General features: G+C 37.5%; 1 protein-coding gene across 5 annotated transcripts in view; it reads left to right on the top strand.

Moving 5' to 3' along the window:
- LOC113540096 (cytochrome c oxidase assembly factor 1 homolog) overlaps positions 1–21,930 on the top strand; it is an 88,958-nt gene extending 67,028 nt beyond the window's left edge. For 2 of the 5 annotated variants that reach the window (XM_053233110.1, XM_053233111.1), the window contains exon 6: positions 19,876–20,110. In XM_053233110.1, the coding sequence (XP_053089085.1) occupies positions 19,876–20,002 (127 nt within the window). In that variant the 3' untranslated portion in view covers positions 20,003–20,110. Of the gene's footprint in view, positions 1–19,875 lie in introns of all 5 variants that reach the window. The other 3 variants (XM_053233112.1, XM_053233109.1, XM_053233107.1) reach the window with 3 other exon arrangements.
- Positions 21,931–23,067: the final 1,137 nt, after the last annotated feature.

Below are 23,067 nucleotides of genomic sequence, written 5' to 3'. Positions count from 1 at the left end.
TAAGAGTATTGTTTTGGTTAGAATGTATGTGTTTTGTTGTGTTAGCCACTTTTTTTTATTCATATCAGCACAAATGGTGCTCAGGCTAGCACTTTTTTTTTGGGGGGGAAAAAAAGCCTCGGGGCAAAATAATACTTGAACGCCAGTCTAAAGTGTGTACTAGAGTGTAAATGATGTCCGATTGAAAAGAATTAGGCACAGCAACAATGGCCTTGATGATTTGCATAAAAAATATTGGTTTATTACGTTTTTTCTGCTTGTTTTCTCATTCACTTGGAGAGGGTTAGCGACAGTGTGACTGCTCTACCATTCCTCCTGCGCGGAGAATATGAGCTCCTTATCAGAGCAGCATGACATCTTAGTGTGACTTTCTTAACGTTTGATGAGGCTGTCACCTTTGATATCCCTTAGCTTTCTCCTGCCGTTCGAGGCTCGTAAACAAGATTAAAACGTGAGGAAAGCAGGTCATAACAATAAATCTCATCAGTCATAAAACATTACAGCTCATTTCGCTGAGCTGCTTGACGGATTGATACTTCGGCAGCGTTATTATCGGTGCACAAGCCAGGAAATGCTGCTGTATCCCTTTCCCAGGTTTCATGTTGTCCTCAGGTTTGGTGCTGCTAATGCAAATCGACCCAGACATGCATAACTCATTAAAAGATAAGTTACGTAAGTATTGGCCTGCATAAGTATTCGGCCCACTTGATCTTTTTCACATTTTTTGTGCTATAACCAGGAACTGATATGGACTTAATTGGAATTATACATCCTAAATCTACAAAAAAAAAAAAAAAATCTCACAGTTTTGAAGTGGAGGTCAATATAAAAATCACTATAGCTTGCAAAATTATTTGCAAAATAAAAAAAAGAAATCCAAAATTGCATGAATATTCAACCCCCTTGCCGTGAAACCCCTAAATTTGTTCAGACGTCACGTAATTAGTTTAAAGAAGTCGACTTTTGCACAATAAAAGTGTCGTGATCTCAAAATAAATATACCTGTTCCTGGAAGAAGCCATAGTTTGTTATAGAACATAGCTAAACAAACAGCATCATGGAAAATTCATTATTAAAAAGCGGAAAGAATATGGCGCAACTGCAGCTTGGGTAAAGTAAAGACGGGATTAGACAGAGAAGCACCCAAGAAGCCAAGGGTAACTCTCAGCACAATTCTACCACCACCATGCTTCAAAGTAGGGACTGTATACAAGGTATACCTATCTATCTGAGTAATTTATATTTCCCAGCATTGATATCCCACATCAGATGCACTTTTCTAGTTTCCTGTTACATACGTTTAAAATGAAAACTCTTCTACCCACGTTATATGGCGCTCTTCCTTCCGTACATAAATAAAGTATTTAATTAACTTGGCCCACGCGGTGACCACAGCGCTCGTTTGGGAACGTCTCAGGAGCAGATCATCAAAGTGCGCTCTTCAAACATGAACGACGGTGATGTGAGAATGTCGGGGGAAAAAGAAATACACCGAGATCAAACAAAAAAGATCATTAGTGCTCTATCCTCCAACGTCCCCACGAGAACCAGGCTTTCGACTGATATCTTAAAATGGAGCAGATAAACAAATTATTTTTCCATATGAAGGAAACAACCGAGTTAGGTGTAATGTTGAAGAATGTGACTCAGCAGGGACGTGATCCATTTAAGAGCACATGGAAGAGTGAGAAGAGTTTGTAGATGCATGGTGCAGAAAAAAAAAAAAATCCACGTTTTCCAAAAACTCGCAAACAACAAGAGAAAAACAAGCTTCAAAAAAAAAAAAGGAAAAAGAAAATAGTTAACATCATGAAATGAGCAAATAATAATAATAATAATAATAATAGTAATAATAATAATAATAAAACAATTTTCCACTCAAACTGTTGCAATTACTTAGCTTTCCTCTAACAAAAAATATTCTTATACAAACTTTTTTTTTTTTAAATAATAGTGTCCATGAAAAGTGTGCAAATTTATTGGCATCTTTATAGAATATTTAAAATTGCCACAGAAATAAAAGTCCCATTCAAAAAAAAAAAAAGAAAAAAGAAAAAAAAAATCAATTTATTTAAATTGCTTTCACTCTTTTGTTGCATTTGACCATTTCCTGTTTCCTTGGGGTATAAATATGAGGTTGCACCCGGTTTTTGGCATCCACCACCAATTGGCTTTCAACACAAAAGTGAACAACCTAATGCCTAATCACAATCAGGATCATGATAAAAATAAATTTAAAAAAGAGTCGGGAAGAGTCGACAGAAAATGGACGTATTTATTCTACCTAGGGATGGCAAAAATATTAATTGTTGGGTGCCAATAATTTTTGAAACCATTGTTACAGCACAGTATGGAATAGCTGGCAATTTGCCAGGAAGTGGGTGTATGATGAAGGCACCTAGGATTACAAACCCTATTAAAAACCTGTGATCTGAATCAAAGCCGGCATTTCCAAACCTCCAACACCTACAGCCTTATTAGATATTCCAGGAAGAAGCTCAGTGCTGTTATTCTCTCCAGCGGAGGCTTCACCGTTTCCACAACCGCATGTCCGACAAATTATTAATCAACAAAAAAGTGCTGTCAAAATATTCATCAAATATTTATGGCTGCAGTTTACTTTACATTGGGTAAAGAGAGCGTGATATTGATGGCTCATGAGAGATGATCAAAAAGCTCCGTCTCTCCAAGATAAGACAAACGATCCATATTTCATAATTCCGACCTCTCCCTTCAAACGTGTCGTGTAATAACTCATAAATCGAATTTGCCGTGTAATGGACTAGAGGGAGGTTATATATTCACATTGCACTCACATTACATGCAATGTGCTGTCTAGAGAAGCCAAAATCAGCTCTGCCCCACGAACATGGTATAGAATTATTAAAAAAATATTAAAAAATCAAATAGAAAAGACCGCAATCCCAAATCTTACACCTAATCTCTTATTAATATGCTTAAATTCCTTTCTTATTTCGTACAAATACAAAGCATTAGTTCTACTGTTCAATAAGAATCTTGGGTGATTATGTTTAATTATACTACAGTGCTGCTGAAGTCTTGATTCTGATTGATCAAAAGGTGTGGATTGATTTAATAAAAACAGCAGCTCTGACAGCAGTTCCTGCTAATCCTTTATCGTTTCTATAGTAACAACTCATTCACAGGAACTTGCCCACCACATTAATAAAAAAGACATTTAAAGCATATTATTGTTTAACAAAGAAAAACATACAATCGTTGATATAGTGACGTTTTCTGTATGAATGTTAAAGCTTATTTAACAATTGTGGAAGGAGTCTCCAGTGTCAGCGCTGTAACAGTAAGTTTTCCGCCACATGAAAGTCTTCATGACGGAGGACTATAAGCTGTAAGAGAGGAAAAATAGAGAGGCTGTTGAGAGAACGACTCTTTAGAGCGTAAGTGATAAGAGGAACAGCATAAAATGTAGCTATAAATGGATAAAAAGTCAGTCTCAGTCAATGATAAGATAAAAACTGTAATCGCTGATGTGTTATTAGAGGAATAAAACACATTGGGATGTGCTGTTAGAAGAAAATAATCATCTTTGGAGTGGTGACCAATCAGATTCAAGGATTCAACAGCACTATGGTGTGTCCTTATGTCATTAGCACGGATGCTAGTTGATCAAATTTTTTCACGACATTCCATGTAACGCAAATTGTAGATTGAAAGTAAATAATTAATTAAATGGTTTTAAGTAACTGATGAGAATGTCCTTAGTGTCGTCATGGTATTAGCATGGAAACTATTTAACCACGTTTTGTGTATTTGCTAATTGTATGTTTAAAAAAAAACATAACCCTGTTACTCATTTAAGAGCAAAAATGCAGCCTGTCACCAAAGAAACTTTGTAAAAGAGAGAGAGAGAGAGAGAGAGAGAGATATTGTTGAAGTTTTAGGGTTACAATGATAAGACTAAGAATGAATTTGTATCAAAATCGTGACCGTCATTACGTTCTGTTTTAATTTTTTTTTCAAAATTATAGTTATAAGACGTAAGCCTATAGAGAAAGAGAGAGAGAGAGAGAGAGAGAGAGAGAGAGAGGGAAAAAATCAACTAGCATAGTGGAGTAAGGGGGCATGCAAGTGTTTTGTACATTTGTGGAGAAAATTCTAAGAAGGGAAGCAGCTACAGCTTCAATACCAGCCATTATATGTTGCTCAGCCTCGATTTCTACAAAGACAGCAATCCTTGAGATCAATAAATATTTGTTCATTCCGGAGAAAGTAGGCACTGGAGTAAAAACACAGGTAAGATATGTGTCTCTGCTGCCTTTGTGCTTCTGCTCACATTATCTTGATGTGCAGCTCCATTATGTAACACGAGCCTGTTCGATTGCACGGCCATTAGATGTTTTTATTACCAACTCATATCTTTTCGAACCATTTCCCAAAATACTTACTCCGGGTGAGTAAGCCTCTCAGACTTTGTTCATCCATTGGAAGAAAACCACCAAAAAAAAAAAAAAACACTTCAGTTTTATATTTCATTAAAAATCAGTTGGAGCAACATACTGTAGGTAGGTATTAAGGATGTAACTGAATATGAATACATTATTCAGATTGAACAGATAATGTGTTCTAAATGGATGCAGATTGAGGTCAAGAGCTTCAGTTAACTGCTGATCTCCTGTCTCTAGAGTTTACAAGGAATAGTGCAAAAAAAAAAAAAAAAAAAAAAAATCATCCAGTGAGTGGCACTTCTGCAGGAGGAAGCGCATTGTCGATGAGAGGAACATGGTCAGACTGGTTCGAGCTGACAGGAAGGCTACGGTAACTCGAATAACCACTCTTTACAGCCGTGGTGAGCCGAAAAGCATCACTCCTGCTTTAAATCCAGATATAGATGCGGATATTTGGAGCAGGAAGCATATACAGATATACATAATAACATTGTGTTACACTCTTAGTAGGCATCTTAATTACTTTCTGCATGTTTACCTTATGGAGATATTACCATTCTCTCGGATAAAAAAAATGCACATATGCAAAAAAGATAGTTCCTCTGCGTCGCACAGAAGCTCCACATGAAGAATAATTTATGAACTGGATCTCAGACAGATTCTGAAGCTGAGATTCTCGAGCTGAGGTGCATGGCAATGGTGTCTCCAGCTATGAATCATAAAGTATTTAGAGTTCATCTACAGAAGAACAGAAATAAAAGTTGCACTTGCGTAAGATATAGTTAAAAATAAACTTTAAGGAAGACGCTTAAGAAGTTTTAGTCATCTCTATAGGAGCTCTTATTTCATGCTGCAAATATGAACTAAATGTATATCCAATGTCATGGCATGCTACGTGATGTCATATATCCAATACACCCACTCACACACTGGTTCAGTAGTTATCCCTCTTCTGGAGTCGCCGTGTGGTGCCTGTGTAGCAGCGCGCCACAGACGCTAATGAACTCATGAAATTTAAAACCTAATCTGTGATAATGAGGTAATTAGCACAGAAGCGCATTACAACCCTGAAAAAAGTGACAGCAGAGCTTTAATGATCAAGGCTTTTTTTTTTTCCCTTTTAACTACACGACAGAGTGAAAACGACGAAAGGAAGATGGATTACACGCTACACATGAGCAGTCTCGTGAGACGTTAAAAATGACCTCTTGACCACAGGAGGTCACATCATGTGTGAGAAAGATGTTGTTTTGAAAAATAGTGGTTTAAACCCGTGAGACTGAGACACAACAAGAAGAAGAACATTTTCATGGAACTTTTTATGTTATTTATTAGTAAATTATGTAGCAAAAAAACCCTCATACAAGACAAAACAATCAAGGAGTTTATCCTTGACCTTGTATTTTCCAAACAGTTTTCTCCGGCATTCGGCGGTTACGTTTCACCATCTTCTTCATTTATTTCTATAATATTCGTAACAGTAAGACTAAAAGACCATTATACCATGTTGTATAGCTATCATGCCATGTATTTTGCACAACATTCAGTTGATAATCCTAGTAAGTAAAGAATAAAACACTTAAAGTTGTGCTGGAATAGGAAAATAATCAAAGACAGGGTGGTGTGAACATGAAGCTATATAACTTTGGGGTTATTGTTACCAGTTAAAGTGTTTTATTTCTCTTATACTGTACCATAGAAATTTGTCAACCCTACCAATTTCTTACTGATTAAAGAACATCACATACTTTTTAACCGCTTACGGTCACATATTTAACGTTTTGGAACGTCCACAGAACAAAATAGTTCGTGTTACCACTTGTGTTATAACAGCTATAAACAGTTGTTCCCTCACCAGGAAGCGCAAACTCCTGAAGACTCCTAACAAAAATCCTAAATAAACATCTCTTCGAAGGACACGCCACCATATCAACAGCTACAAACACTTTTATGCACAGCATCCACCTATAAGTCGCCGTGTAAGTTGTTACCATAGAAATGTTAACAACCAATCAGGATCGAGAATTCAACAGCCCTGTGGTAGAGGTAAACATAAAGTATTAAACGTCACCAGATAAAGCTCTATGCAGTACCTATAGTTGTTCATTGTACGCTTAACACGAGATATAGTTTGTTTTCTGAAACTACAGGCTGTATGAAATCCATCTGAGAGCTCACCTAGACCGATGCACTTCTTTTCATTAGCACTGTGTACCCTTGCATGTTAAAAGCTATCCCTGCTTTATGAGAGCAGCACTTGGTCAGGTAGCAGAATGATCGTCGTCTCCAAAAAAAACCCCAAGTGCATTTCAGGTCCGCTAATGAGCTCCACCATTACAACCACCACTTCCCATCATGCTCTCATTTGTGCTTTCCAAAACTTTGAAGCTGCTCTCTGGGCCAGCCCCCAAAACACGGACCAACATCAAAACCTCAACCTCGGAAACAGATCAGTGCTAATGTTTATCCCTTCAGCACTTTGGGATGCTCCAGCCTGTCTTGTTTGTTTATTTATTTATTTATTTTTGCCGTAATTAACAATCTTTGAATGCATTGTATGATTGTATGGCATCATCAATTCTTTTCCATCCTCTTCCAGGAAAGAAGCTTGGGTTGGATGTAATAATTGTGATTGTGGTACAGAGAGAAAAGCTAATTAAAGAGCCATCCAAATGAAAAAAAACAATAAAAAAAAAACAAGGCTAGCTTTCACTCCTACACGCTAACAATTCGCTTGGTTTGTTTACCATAAATTGTAATGTAATGGTGTAAATCCAAAATGAGTTAATGGGACATCTTGTTTAAAATGTTCCCATTTCTGTAGTCACATGCCTTGACCTTGTAATTAGCGTTGTGTATGCTTCACTAATAGGCTGCGGACATGCTGCTTGTAATTAGCATTGCACCAGGGTCAGTACTGTGTCGCTCGGATTCTTAGCACAGCAAGACTTCAGTAATGAAAGACTTATTATCAGTGAAACATAACTTTCTTTGGAAAACTTTAGAGGTGTATTATTAAAGTTTAGTAAGATAATTAAAATGAAATAACATAGCAAACTTGTGTTAGTTTTATCTTTCTATCAGACGTTTAAAAAAAACAAGAAAAATTATGATGAAACTAAAACAAAACCTGAAATAAATGTGTATATTTTGGATTGTTTAATCCTGTAGGTAATATACAACGTATGTCCACAAGGTGTCCATTTTGGGAACACTCAACTAATACAAGACCAGGCTGCTACCTCAGTGGTGCCAACATCTTTTGACCCCTTACTACAAAGATACTAAAGACTTGAAAACTTTTTTAAGCTAGATCAGTGATCAGACCAAACATATAAATATAATTTGTGTGATGAAAACGCAAATTCACCGAAGGGGAAAGGACAGAGGACATGAAAGATTTGCTTTACATTTGCTTCTGGTAGCTGTTATTTTTGCTTTGCGTGGATTTTAACTAGGTGAACTCTGACCTGTTAATTCACCACAATTTCTTGTGAGCCAATTGAAATCTAGAAAGCAGGACCATGGACTCTTTAGTTGGTTAAAAATAAAAATGGAGAAGCAGTCTTGTCTTGTACACCAACACGTGTTAGGGTTTTTGGGGTTACATTTTTTCTCTCTATGATTCTCTTGTAAGCAATGTTAGCACTTCTGCTATCTACTTAAGTTGGGAGAAACATTTGACCAAATGGAGTAAATATGTAGGTTAGTTATGAAGGTTAGGTGTGAAGTTTGGCTGCTGCTTTGCTGCTAGCTTGTAAAAGAAAAAGAGCAAGATGTTCTGTTCTCACTTTTTATTTTGAAATCCAACCTAGAAGGAGTGGTGAAGGTAAATATTGGACTCAAATTCCCAGAATGCAGTGCAGATACTGTATATGACACAGTCGTGATGAATTACGACGTGACCAGAGGTATTAGCATGAAAGATCTGGAAGCTGATTTGTTTGAGCTTGTACACAAGAAGAAGTGAGAGAGCTGGACAGACTAAAGGACTAAAGCGCCGCTGCATCGCTCTACATGAGATGAAGCAAGGACAAAATCCTACTGGCGCCACTATCAGTGCGGTATCACGAGTAGGAAACTGTTAACCAAAGTGAAAATAAACCAGCGTGTCGAAGAAAGAAATTTAAAGTAAACAAAAACTCAAAATAAATCTTGGATCACATGTTAAAGATCACATGTTAATTATAAAGATTAATATATGCGATTTAGGTTTTGATAATAGGCGTGTAAGAATGTGTGTGCAATTATTCGTAATTTAAGCTACATATCGTGCACACATTAATCTAATTAAAAGACGAACATGGATTTATGTTCACTGGAGCTTTAACACTAAATCATAATATATGTAGATAGCTCCTTTTGTCAGTGTAACTTTTGTAGCTTCATCAGAGGAACTTTGGAACATTAACCAACAAATGTTGGGCGCACAAACACCTTCCATTAATTTCCATGAGTTTTAGTAGTAAACACACTCGTCATTTAGGAGCGTTCGGTGATATTCATGAAATATTCATCGAAAGCCACAGGAAAGCGGTGGATGTGTAATGGCTCGCAAATTATCCTCTTCACAACTGTCCACGCCACGTTCGCTCGGCATCACACTTTTACATAATACATTAACACATTTGCCAGGTTTTCTGGGAAGAAGAACGAGTCTGTTTTAAGTTTCCATAGTATATTTTCTGATATTTTCTGATACTATCGCTGCAGGATGAATTATAAAACGTTCGGCGTACAGGTCGACGTCTCACAGAAACGCATTAGTGTTTAAAACCCACTGAACTGGGAATCACTGGAAGAAGATCTTCACTTTAAAGAATCTCTGTGCTGCTTTGTTCGTCAGTATATGTGCGTATGTGAAAAAAAAAAAACAAGCCCTTAACAGTTTGCTAATGTGATAATTAGCTACTAGCTATGATTAGCTAGTAAAATCAGATATCATGTACATATACTGAAGTGAATTCTCGATTCTGATTGGTCCGTAGGTGTTGATCAATTCACAGGTCATCTGCGTAGGATTTTTTATTTTTTTTTGTGATCAAATCACAGGTTTATATTAATGTGCCCATTCTAATACATTATCGTTTCTATAGTAACAAATTACACAATGTGTAGAGCGGACGCTAAGATTTGATATATTGCATTTTTGGAAGGAGTCTCCAGTGTCAGCGCTTTGTAACAAGCAGAGCTCCTGTTGTAACCTTTTTTTTTTGTCTTATTAATGTTACGATGAAGTTTCTATAGTAACAGCTTACACAAGGACTTGTATGGCGGATGTTCCACATAATCAAAGTTTAATAATAAACGGATTAAAAAAGTTTGCTATATAACGAGGAAGAATATTTTCTGTGAGTTTTTCCTCCATGGGAAAGTCCTCATGACAGAGAAGTTTGTGTTTTAAAGTTTGACAAGCTGCATTTTATTAGGCTGGTGAAGGAATGATTGTTTATAGCTGCTCTAACATAAGTTATAGCAGGAGCGAACTTGTTTCGTGGATGTTTCACAACATTAAATGTAGCATTAAATGGATAAAAAGTATGACATGCCATTCATTAATAAGTAAGAAAAATGTAATTGTTGATATAAGGGATATAAAACATACTTTGGGCCTCATCACACCAGGCTGTTGTTGATTATTTTCCTATAACAGCATGCCCCAAGTGTTTTATTCCTTACTTAACAGTTTAAGCGTTTCGGAAGCCTTGTTTGCTTCAATTTTATTTATTTTATTCAATTTACCGCAATGTTCCTATATATAGTAGGTAACTGAAACACAGTCATAGATTCATCTCAGACCTGCAACACGATGCACAATATTTTCTACTATGCTGATAATTTATTTTTAATTTCATTTACATCTGCATTTGCATATTTAGTACAGAGTCTGTGTGTGAAGGAATCTAATGGGAGGTCATTAGGCTTCCCGCGGGGAGGAAAGGACTGCTGATTAACAAATGAATCCGAAAAGTACAAGTGTATTGAGAAATGAGCTTTCTAAGCACACAAACACACCGACCCATCTCAATATCTCCAAATACATGCTCGCTTTGCCTCTCTTTCACACACCCACACACACACACACACACACACTACAACTTGATGTAGTTATATGAAAGATCTATCATAATCTTCACCAAAAATAATCATAATCATCCTCAAACATACTACAGATAAGTGCATGGCTAGTTATTGCTGTATAGTTTCTGAGAACTAAAGATACTTTATTATAAAGTGGTTTATGGCTAAAGATGGTGGACGCCATTTTTTTTTTCTTCTTAACAATCAGTTAAGCCACAAAAGCAAGTGGTTTAGTAGATAGCGAGACGGATACACACACTTCAGGAGCATAGTATGCAGAAAACTTTATTGCTGTAGCTAAAAAGACAAGATCTTGTTAAAGGAGAGAAGTTTTGCTCTTTCATGCCATACTCAGTAATAGTGTGAAAGTCACATAATGACAGCAGATATAATTAGATCTTCCAGTTTGGGCCTTGTTCCAAATAACATACTAGTGTACTGTACTTAAGTACATCAATGCTATCTACTATCTATACTATTTAGGTTTGTGATACAGCCTTGAATTCTTGCTTCTCAGAGCTTTCAGATTAAAGACCCAGTACAACCCACGTTTACGAAATGTTCTCACGCAATTTGCTTGCAATCCGTTTTTTTTTTCCTACTAGTGAGGTTAGAAGAGGGTGGATTTGAATTAAACAAATAGATGTTGCAAGAACAGTGACAAATGACATACCCTGTGCAGAAGAAAAGGAAACATTCAAATTGTGCCAATGTAATTATTATAAAATAACAGTTCGATTAAATGCTCAGGAATAAAGATGAGACTGCCAAATCTCTCGAGGAGATGTGTTCCAGATTTTACAGCATTAGGAATGCAGCTTCGCCGCTTTTCTTTTTGCCCGTGCTCTACCCTTGGGATGTTCATTAAGGCAGCACTTGACGATGTTAAAACTCGATTTAGAACACAGCCTGTCAGACATTAAGAGATGTATAAACACGCCAGGTTATTAAGAGCTTTAGAAACCGAACGAAGGAATCAAATCAATTCGAAACAAAGCAATCCATTGGTTTAGTGATGCTGAAAAAGGTGTAAAAATCCACACAAATATGTATTTGATACAGATTGCAAAGATTGCGAACTGTATAGTTCTTTGGATTTTTGTTCTAATCGCTTGAATGTTCCATCCGTGTCAATATGTTTTCCCCAAGCACCAATTTGTGTTGGGTTTGAAATTTTCTACGATGCAGAAGATAAAAGCGCAAGCAGAAAAGAGATGTCTCAAAAACGAGCTGCTTGAGGTGTGATTCCAGCCTAGCGACGCAGTAACAGCAGCCGTATACAACATTTCTCTTCTCATTTTCCTGCCCTTTTATCTACTCTGACTGAAGAGTTGATTTCTTTCACTCCCTCCCAAAGAAGGAAAATGAACAAGGTCTTGGAACTGCAAAGGCATGTGGGATTAATATATTTTTTTTCCCTTTGTATGGTGTAAGTAGCCCACTTGAAATTGAAGAGCATTTCAGGAGAAAAATAAAAGGCCTCACGACTTGTGAAACTGCAATAACAACGTGGACGTGACTTTTGAATAGTGCAGGCAGGCAGCCAAAAAAAAAAAAAAAAAATCAAATGTAGACAATTTTCTAACCCAAATCCATCTTATATTTACATTTCTATTAACAGAAATCTCAGTAATGTACAGTATTTAGCAAGTTCTAAGGAGAAGGTGCCAAAATTAACAGCCCTGAAATGTGTAATTTGTTGTACTAATGGTTTCCGTCACACCATTTGTGCTACAATGACAACAATCATTTCCCCAGATGGTTTTAAGATAGAAAGCTCATTTAGTGCTTTCGATTTCGATGTAAAATAAAAATAAATAAATACAATGCAAAATAACAGGATGTGCTGGATCAAGTGCTATTCTCTACACTCACAAATAACACTGATGTTAAATGAAAACAAATTTGCAGTGATAATCGTGAGAATTAGCTAGAACTATTCGTGCAGCGATATATTGGCAATATAACTAGACTCCTATTAGATGTTTATTTCAGTGCTTTCCATCTTCATCTTCTCATTCATATATCATTTTATTATTCTTTTTTTTCCATTGTTAAACCGTCTCTTACTTTTGTATTGCATTTGACAGCGATTTCATTTTTCAGTCTGCATTTTCTATCCCTGAACTTTTTTCGGGATTAAAGGCAAGTGTGTGTTTAAAGATTAAACCCCCTTCTCCGATACTTCTTCTCAAGAAATATCTGGCAACCTCACTGGAGTGAACTCCATACCCTGTAACTATGTACCTATTTAACTATATGCTAAATAATACACTAGTAATCTGAATCGACTTAAGCAGCCGCGTAACCCTGCTCTGAATACACAGAACTTTCTCATGAAAATACTGGCATGACGTTGGATGCAACTCTGATTGTGACCCTAAGAAATTTCGACACAGGAAAGTAAATATGCAATACTTTTTGCAGTTCTAGTGTTCAGAAATCTGTGGCTAAGCAACTGGCAAGCATCAGCGCAGAGTATAAACTAGCTAGCTAGCTAGCTAGCTTTCACAAAGAAGTTGTTTTATACAATGTAAAGACAACGTAAACGAAACAAAATCGTAGGGGATACAAATATTTCTTTCAATATGTTAAAAAATTGCTAAGAAAAAGATAGCATACAACTAAAATTATACTATAAATACACTTAGCATTCGTTGCCAAACAAACATTCTGCGAGCTACGCATTAAGAAGTATTAATAAAAATTATTAAGACTCTGAGTTCTCAGAAAATTTCAACTTCCAAAGTAGTGAATAGCAAAGGAATTCATATTTTTTTAGCTCATCTAAACCCCAGTTCAGTTTTTGCCAATTCCACAGTTTCCAAAGGAAACTGTCCTGGAGCGCCAGAATGTAAAGAAGGAAGTACAACAGAATTTTTATAGATTTTTTTTTTTTTTTTTTTACACAATAGCTGTACAATGAATATATAGTGTACAGGCTGTTTGACTCAGATTTCCACAGAGTTTATTCTTAACCGTATGTTCCTATAGAGTGAAAAGAAACCACAATTTGTGTAATAGAGATGTGCCTGATAAATCCCAAGGCCACATGCATGGGTACAGAAAACAAAGAATGTGTATTTATAACAGAAAAAAAAAAGAAAAGAGAAATTGCATTCAGGCTACAGGTACCAGAGTCAGTCAATAAATATCTCATTCGTCCTAATCCAAATTCTCGGCCCAAAAACCGTACATCAGCATTTCAGAACAAACTAAATTCAATGCCCTTTGATTAAATGCACCACTGAGCAATTTCTAAGATGTAAGCATTTAATTTTTCCTGCTTGGGCAGTCAGCAGATCCTGCCTGGAGTATTCTTACAATTGCTTTCCCAATCGTCAAAAAATGTTTTTAACCCTTTTGGGCCGGGTTTGAGCTCAAAACGAGCCAACAAGTTTACAGTATCAGTTTCTATCAAGCCCATATTCGTAAATCATCATGAAGCTCTAATAATGTGCTATCAATAATGCACAGTTATAGGAAAATATTCAATGACAGAGACACCGTTACTGTAATTTGTATCCATTTATAGTTACATTTCCTGTTGTCACTTATGTTATAGCGGCTATAAACAGCTGTTCAATCACCGGCCTCAGTTTTTTTTTTTTTATTCTTTCTCGAAGTTGATAAGACTTCTCATGTTATCAAGAAACCACAAAGCGTTAACGCCTCTGTCCTGAAGACCCCCCCGTGGTGGAAAACTGACCGTCACAGAGCAGTGACACTAGAGATTCCTTTCATAAATGTTAAATAAATGTCACCACATTATCAACAGAAAATGTCACCACATTATCAACAATTATTAGACAATATGAGAAAGGATAACGTAATAGAATATAAACCTTGCAGCTGGAACTGCTGTTATAGATAAATCAATCAACGTGTTCTGACCAATCAGAATCGAGAATTCAGCAGCGCTGAACAAAAAGAGCAACAGAACATAAAGAGTTAACCCTCTTTATTTCTGGTATCATATGAAACACACATTTATGCAAAATAAAACATTTCCTGGTGAGAGTTCATTATTTACAGGAAATATAAGACATATACAGTATAGAGGAATAAATGACCTGAAAATGCGTTGGATAAACAATATGGAGGTGTAATAAATAAGGAATTGGGGAACATTGAAACTATGTGCCACGTAGGAGCCACACTTGGTCATTTGAGCCACACACACGCCATTTTAGACTCTATATTTAGCCTATGATAAATGATGCATGCTCTATTCATTCGTTTTGTGCAATATCACTGTGTACTCACAGCGCTGGAAAAAATCATCTCTCATTCAAACAGAGCGCACGCTCGCTTTTCGCACCGCTATGAGACCCAAGAGGTGTGCTCCTGAGTGTGATGGGTCTACTGTTTAATAAAGTTCTTCATCTGTTGAAAAGAGGCAGACGACCTCACGCACACGGGGTTGGCCCACTCCATTTTCAGTTTAATGTGCAAACACAGAATATATTTCACCACCTCTTATATATAACACGTGATTTAACTCCTCAGCTCATTAATGAGCCTTTTGTGAAGTTAAACGAGCAGGAAAACACTATAAAGTGCAGCGTAAGGACACTTAGGTAATTGGGGAAACGCAGTTTTAAAGCCAGCAGGGAATGGAAAACTGTGATTACTTTCTAATTAGGTTGATTTCGGTCTCGTGGGCCACGAAAGTTACAAATAATTGGTGACTTACATGTGTATTTTCTTCCCCTACCACAACATCAGTGTCTTCAGAGCTCAAAGCGTTTATGAAAAATTTGAAACCCTGGACACATTGACATTTTTTTAAAAATGTAACTTATCTTCCGACTTTGAACGACTTGTATAGTAATCTTCATCATTAACATGCGAGCTTCGGTGAATTTATTTTGTAATGTTTTTTTTTTAGTTTTATCTTCTTTCATTGACATGTTACTCTATTTTCACGTTGGTTAACAGTTAGCTAGATTATCCACAATGCTGTGCTGATAATGGTGCAGTGAGATTTAGCCCTTGCTTCATCTTTTTTCAAAAGAGAGTGATGCAGCGGCACTTTAATCTTTTAGTCTGTCCAACTGACCAACATTTCCAACTCCAGTTTTCTCCCCAATTTGGTCGCCTGCCAATTTCTTTTCCCCGTATGACAGGGAAGATGAATGGTCCGAGACACGTGCTTCCTCTGAGAAAGGTGACAACGTCTTTTCGAACTGCTGCTCCTGCTGCATCACAGGGTGGTGTAACACACTCGGAGGAAAGCGCTATCTATCGTCTTCCGCAAACATGACAAGATTGTCGCGAGAGAGAGAGAGAGAGAGAGAGAGTATGCCACCCCTCCCATCCTGACAACAGGGTGTTTTCCAGACAACGCTTTTCTGTTGCGCCACATGGGAGCCCCAATTATTAACGTAGGACAAGACATGAGGTTCTGAATTCCTATCTCTTATTTTATTTCTATCACATCTTCTACTCTGTCAGCTATATTGACTTAAAAAGTGCCTATATGAAAAAAAATAAGCCTACAAGTGCAGTGTGAGTCATTATTTGCAGTACATTGGTGGCACAACACCAAGAGCAAACAGCAGAACAATTGCAAACTAATACACACTACTATATGATGAAGCAGTGTGGCAACAGAGAGACAACATGCTGGAGTGAAGTTCCAAGTGCTGGATGTATTGACTGGATCCTAATTGCAAATCCAATATGAGTCATGGTCAGACAAACACAGTTCAGTCAGGGTCAAAAACACCAAGAAAAAAAAACAGGACAGGAGTAAATACAGGAGCTATTAAACAGGAAGTGCACATAAGGCACTGATTCTCACTTTAACGAAGCAGGCCATTTGAGATAATTGATGCCTTTGTGGGAGATTTTGAAAGAAATGACCAAAAGTGTGATATTGAAAAACAATTACTTCAAGAGATCCATTACTGCGAGAAAAACTGGACGCTTTGCTACTGAGGTGTTTTGCTTTGTGCGTTTTTTTTTCCCAACAGCTTTCTTTAATGGAATTTTAAGTGCATGTACATAATAATGTTACTTTTGTTAAGTACTTTTTTTTTGGCGCTCACAGCTCCAGGGTTCAATCCTGAGTTTACTAACTGTCTGTGTGTGCGTTAGTATGTAGCTGCCTGATAACGTGACCAGGTTATAGGAAGAAAATAGACTTACAAAGATAATACCTATCACTGTAATCTGTCTTCTGCTACGTACACTTTGTATTTATCACTGAAGTTTGTATTGTGATGGCTAGCGATTAGCATTCACCTAGTTTGTACGGTCATTTCCTTTCATGCTAGCTAACGTTTCAGAGAGTAGGAATGATGCTGTTGTTTGTTAGTGTTAGCTAATCTTGGTTTCTTGGTGAAACAGGGACTAATTTCCCATCTGTAATTAAAATCAGGGTGTGATTTGAGGATTTCTACTTTAATTTGAGTGAAGAATTTGAAGCTGTACTTCAACTTTTACTAGAGGATTTATTTAGTGTGCCAAGAAAACATTCCCCACACCATTACACCACCTCCACCAGCCTGGACTGTTGACCCAAGGCAGGTTGGGTCCATGGATTCATGCTGTTGGTGCCAAATTCTGACCCTACCATCTGTGATCCTCAGCAGAAATTGAGATTCATCGGACCAGGTTACGTTTTTCCAATCTTTAACTGTCCGGTGTTGGTGAGCCTGTGCCCACTGCAGCCTCAGCTTTCTGTTCTTGGCTGACAGAAGTGGAACCTGACGAAGTCTTCTGCTGTTGTAGCCCATCTGCCTCAAGTTTCAATGTGTTGTGCATTCTGTGATGCTTTTCTGCTCATCACAGTTGTACAGAGTGATTATCTGAGTTACTGTAGCCTTTTTGTCAGCTTGCACCAGTCTGGCCATTCTCCGTTGAGCTCTCTCATTAACAAGGCATTTCCGTCTGCAGAACTGCCACTCACTGTATGTTTTTTCTTTATTGCACCATTCTGTGTAAACTCTAGAGACTGTTGTGCATGAAAATCCCAGGAGATCGGCAGTTACAGAAATACTCAAACCAGCCCGTCCGGCACCATAAATCATGGTCAAAATCTCTGAGATCACATTTTTTCCCCATTCTGATGGTTGATGTAAACATTGCCCGAAGCCGCTAGTCCGTATCTGCATGATTTTATGCATTGCACTGCTGCCACACGATTAGCTGATTAGATGATTGCATGAATGAATAAGTGTACAGGTGTTCCTACTAAAGTGATCGGTGAGTGTATAGTATTTTCATTTATTCTGAAATCTGATCGTCTCTGCTGACCCACTTTGTACAGATCCTACCTGTCATCCTGGTTTATACGCACAGCTGAGAGTCAAACACACATCTCACAGTTCATGCTAATGAACAACTCAGATGCGGAACAGAGGTTTCCATGGAATCACTTTGATTAAGCAAGAGTAATGGCATTGTCTACATCTATTAAAAAGAAAAGACCCTCATATATATATGAGGCTCTCATATTCAACTAAATAAGTCGAGTGAAAGAGTGAACTCGTTCACAGATGATACATCACTCATTTATGTTTACCTGTAGGGCAAAGATGTTTTCTTTCAAGACCATTTGGAAAATGTCTGACCCTAATCACACTGACACATATGAAGATTGCCATATTGTGCTCCCGGTTTCTCCATGGATCATGTACAAATTCTCAGAATTAGGATTTCTCGTAGCACATCTGTTAAATATGGATGAGCAATATCTCGCAGGTGGTGGGACCGAATATCAAGTGCATGACCCAATGTCGCCGTGGTGGTCTAATAACTGTGAAGCTGACCTTTCTGATCCCAATCTCCCACCTGACCTTTTCCTCACACTTGCATTCCTACAGAGCAGCTCCCTTGGCGAGAACCTTGTCATGCAGTTGTCCTATGGCTTTGTTTCTCACAGTTCTCACTGTCGCCGTTTCTCAGCATGGCGTTTTCCTCCCTGCTGACTCATTACTACTGTAATACAGTTCTCGCTCTGTGCGCGCCAGCAATCCTTTACCCCTATTCCCAATGCTCATCATTTCTCTCAGAAGTATTTTGACCTACATTGACCTCTGCTCTTTCAGCTCCATGTCACCAACACCATCACCAGCACCAGAAAATACACTGTACTTGAGCACATAGTCATTTTATTTTAAATAACTAACTTATCACTGTTGATTTGGCCTCTCTATATAGGAATGCTAACAAAGATCTACTCTAGGTTGGGTGCAAAAGTTTATATCCCTTTAGGACAAATTCAAGACAAAAAAATTATAAAGACACACTTCTATCCTCTCTTGCAAGATGACTCCATCTCCATCTACAGGACACAAGGACTATCTGAATAGTTTGATGAGGTTGAACATGGTGTAAGTCATATGCTATGGCCTTCACAGTCACCAGATCCCAATGTAATGGAGCACCAATGGGAGCAATGTGTTAGACAGTGCTCTCCACCACAATCATCAAAACAGCAACTAAGGGAATATCTTTTGGTAGAACAGTGTTTATTGCTCCAGTTCAGCTCCAGAGACATGTAGAATTCTTTAGAACGGCTCTGGGGACTGACAGGGTCATGGCAAAACTTGGTTTTCAAACCATTTCCTGTTAATTTTTGACTTACATTTTGGATTCTTGTTTTGTTTCAGGATACACCCATGTTTCATTTTTGTCTTCTTTGAATTCTTTTTTTTTTATGTATAAATTTCCATTCAAAAACAATGGGGATACAAATGCATGGCCTGGTCATTGTTACTTGGATAAACTGAACAAGTTCTTTAAATTCTCTCTGTAATCGCTGAATTTGCAGTTCCCCCGTAGAGTTCATAAGCATTTCGAACTGTATATCTTATATTCTGCCTATGAATAGTTTAATACTTAATGGTGCTGAGAAAAGCAGGAGAGTGCATTAGCATATATCAATAAAATTCTGCTAGTTGAGGCTACAGACCACGCTGACCTCCAAAACGATTTAAATCTGATATCAAAGTGCCGTTTTGCGTGTTTTCCTATTATTCTCATTATGCTACTGATGAAATGATGAAATGACTGATTAAATGATTGTCGACACCCAACCCCCTTTCTGTGACTCTTAAAATGAGTGTACAATTTCTTTTGTATGTATCATTAACTGAGAGAGAGAGAGAGAGAGAGAGAGAGAGAAAAGAAAGGCTTGTGAATGACTGTTTGGGTGCTATAATGTAAGTTGACATGTTATTCTTTGATGTAAAAAATTTAATTGTTGGAAATTTGCTGTGGTTTAAGATGAATAAAACAGTTCAAGACATGATGTTACAGGAAAACATTCAACTTTGGGGTCTTTTGATCATTGATAAAACATTTCCAAGTGTTTTATTCCTTATGTAACCACTTTAACCGCTCTGGGTTTTGACAGATCCAGAGCCAATCCTGGTACCACTGGGCATGAGGCAGGAATACACCCTGGATCTATTGCGGAGCAATTCTCAACTAGGGGGCAATTTAAACCAGCCAGTTATCTCGAAAGTGGAGCTCAAGATTAAACCCCAGAGTTGTGAGGCACCAACAATACCTGCTCCACCACAGTGCCACCAATCCTTGTTAGGGTCACAGTGGATCCTATCCTCGGAATACTGGGCAGCATCACACTTTGAATGGAGCAATAAATTTGTAATTTTCATTGATATTTTTCATCATCATCTTTGTTTGCATGGGGAAGAATTGCTTTGGGAATTTAAGGTTCTTTTTTTTCAAAGAACCTTCCTTTAAGATTGATTCACTGCTTCAAATTGGTTTTGGGACAACTATAAGTTCAAAGATAACAAACAGGGGATATATTCTGTTATATTCTGCAAGGTCAGTTTAAAAAGTTATACCTTCACTAAGTTCATTTTTATTGTAAAATAATTCATGAAGGCAAGATTGAAGCTTGTCTCTGACCTCTGAAGCCACACAAATCTGATCTGAAATATTCCCCAGCTACACCCGTTTGGTGTCTGCAGGAACAATACCAAGGTTGTGTGCAGAACTGAGGACAGGTGAGTGACAGCTGAGGCTAAAGGTTCACCTCCCCATACACACCGAGCAGCTGCTGTGGCATTATATACACCGAGATCCTCACTCTGCAGCCAGCCAAGAGGACTCACTCCAACACCTTCTCTTTTAGCCGTATTCCCACTTGATAGCTTTCACTTGTTATGACATCTCTCCAGGTGGCACGGGTCGAGACCACGTGACCACACAGACCCACGTAATCCCTGTTTGTCGACCTTTCTTCAAACTACACTGAAGTGGCAAGGGTACTTAGACAGATTGCAGCTTAAGAGGAAGGTGCCTATAGCGAGCGAGTGGTGGCTGTCAAAGCCTGAACTCACAGTGTCAGATGGAGTGGTAAAAGTGAGGCACTTAGCTTCTTATTTTGAATGAAATTTGGATTAAAATTGATTTGGGACAATAAATAAAATGGTTGGAATCCATTTTATGGCACTAAATACTTTGCCCGTTGCTGTACACTGAAATTCTGAGTTCAATGGAGCATTGCAACAGAGAATCCTCCATGGCTTTGAAGAAAGTGGTGGACCTAGTGGTTCAAATCCCAGGCCTATCAGTTTTGGAACCACTGTTAAGCTTCATCTCTTCGGAACCATATAATCATCATCTCTGAGGGATACGAAATTATCTTGTGGTGTTATTGAGTCGCAATTTTATCCTGTAAAAGTTTATGGTGTAATATTTGGAAAAGGTTAATGCTTAAATGTGCCATTATGACGTTCAGTTAGCTAATCAGCTTGAGGTAATATTGTATTATACTGTTTTCTGTCCGTTAATGTTTTGTTTAGGTTTTGCCATCACCACTACCATATTTGTAGCTGTCCCGTGAGTTTTGTGTTGTCCTCCTATTGGTGGATTTCACACAATTGTCATAGTAGCACTCACACTCTGAGATTGTAATAAAAATGTCTGTTTCTGCCAGAACTTTGTCGTTGGCCATCTTTGCTCATAGTGGCTGCCAATGAGCTTGTTACATTATGCCTTTTAAGACCACTGAGCTTAAATCATGACCAAAGAATTCTTTTACAATTTTCAATTTTTGCCAGCAACAGCAAAATCTGGACAAAAAAATCATACAGCATTAAAGGTGGATTAAGTATACACAAGACGATTGGTAATGGTCAGCCAGACTCTCTAGTTCTGGTACTTGAGCAACAACTGAAGTAGTAGTAGTAAAGTAGTAACAGTAGTACGGACACTGGACCTTCCAGTGTACCTGAGACTGAAGTTCAATTAGAAGACTTTCAAATCTGGGTTTGTGCAAGGCTGCATGGTGACTATGTCTATTTCACATCTATTCATTCCTTCATTCATTAAGTGCTTTATCCTGGTCAGGGTTGTGGTGGATCCACACCCAGATCTCTATGGGACACCAGGGCGATATAACTTATTGACATCAACATAACGTAGTCGATCATAACGTAGTCCTAAAAGGCTAAAAATGACTAATAAAAAAACTTGGTAATCTTTAACTTATACCAGTTATTACTTTATTTTATCAATATTGAGGAATTGTTTTATTGAAACCTTCTAAAACCAAACAATATTTAAGTTTACAGAGTAATGCAGTTCTATCTGTGTCTGGCTGCAGTTCAAAAGAAAATCCACTTTGTAATTTTCTTTTTGATAACGGAAAATTTAAAGAAGCCCTTTTCAAGCTTTAAAAATATATTACAGTTTTTTTTTAGGATGGAATGTCAAAACTAGGACTCACATCATTTCTTAGATAAATAGAACTAACACGATTTGTAAGTCACTTTGGATTAAGGCGTCTGCCAGATGAATAATTCATAACCATTCTTGAGGATTCATAGAAATAAAAGATATCTGGCATGCATTTTGATCCTAACAGCTGTTAATATAACACAAAAGCATCATCTAGCCCTATAAGATCATTAATATGGAGCAGCAGGGTGCTAGTGGGAAATATCGGACAGTCGCTTGTAGTTTTATTAATTTATTATTTTGGAGAGACCATCTGGTGGGTAGGAGTGTTGAACTCATTGAATAGGCATGACCTTGGTGTGTTGAGGATTCACAAACACACATATATTGTGGTCTCATTTCATCGTGTAGGTGTGTAGTTCATAGAGTTCAATGATGCATTTAATAGTTTCTGTGGTGTGTATTTTTAGCATGGCTATTTTTTTTAGATATCATGCATGTTCCACCATAAAAATATTCAACGCTGTGATATTTAATTGCAGTGTATTCTTAATTAAGGGAATTCAAATGTCTATAATGGGTCGATGACGAACACTAAGTGTTCATATTTGTTTTGTTTTGTTTTTTTTTCTTCTACCCTGTCCTGCCACTGGTTTGTTGCCCTAATGTGTTCACCTGTTTCGTGTTCATTCTTGTTTAGTGTGTTTGTTTATATCCACTGTTTTGTAGCGAATATTTCAGTACCTTGTTTCTTTTGGCCCCTTTTTATTTTGACTATGGACTCTTTAATAAAGCACATACCAGGTTTACGCACATGTGACCTGTCTGTACTCATCACACAATTCACCATGAAGTCTGTATAAATATGCAATTGATTTATTACATTGAGGCC

The sequence above is a fragment of the Pangasianodon hypophthalmus genome, chromosome 4, assembly GCF_027358585.1.
Source record: "Pangasianodon hypophthalmus isolate fPanHyp1 chromosome 4, fPanHyp1.pri, whole genome shotgun sequence".
NCBI classification, from domain to species: Eukaryota; Metazoa; Chordata; class Actinopteri; order Siluriformes; family Pangasiidae; genus Pangasianodon; species Pangasianodon hypophthalmus.
The sequence above is the reverse complement of the archived record's forward strand: the minus strand, read 5'-3'. Positions and strand labels throughout refer to the sequence as shown.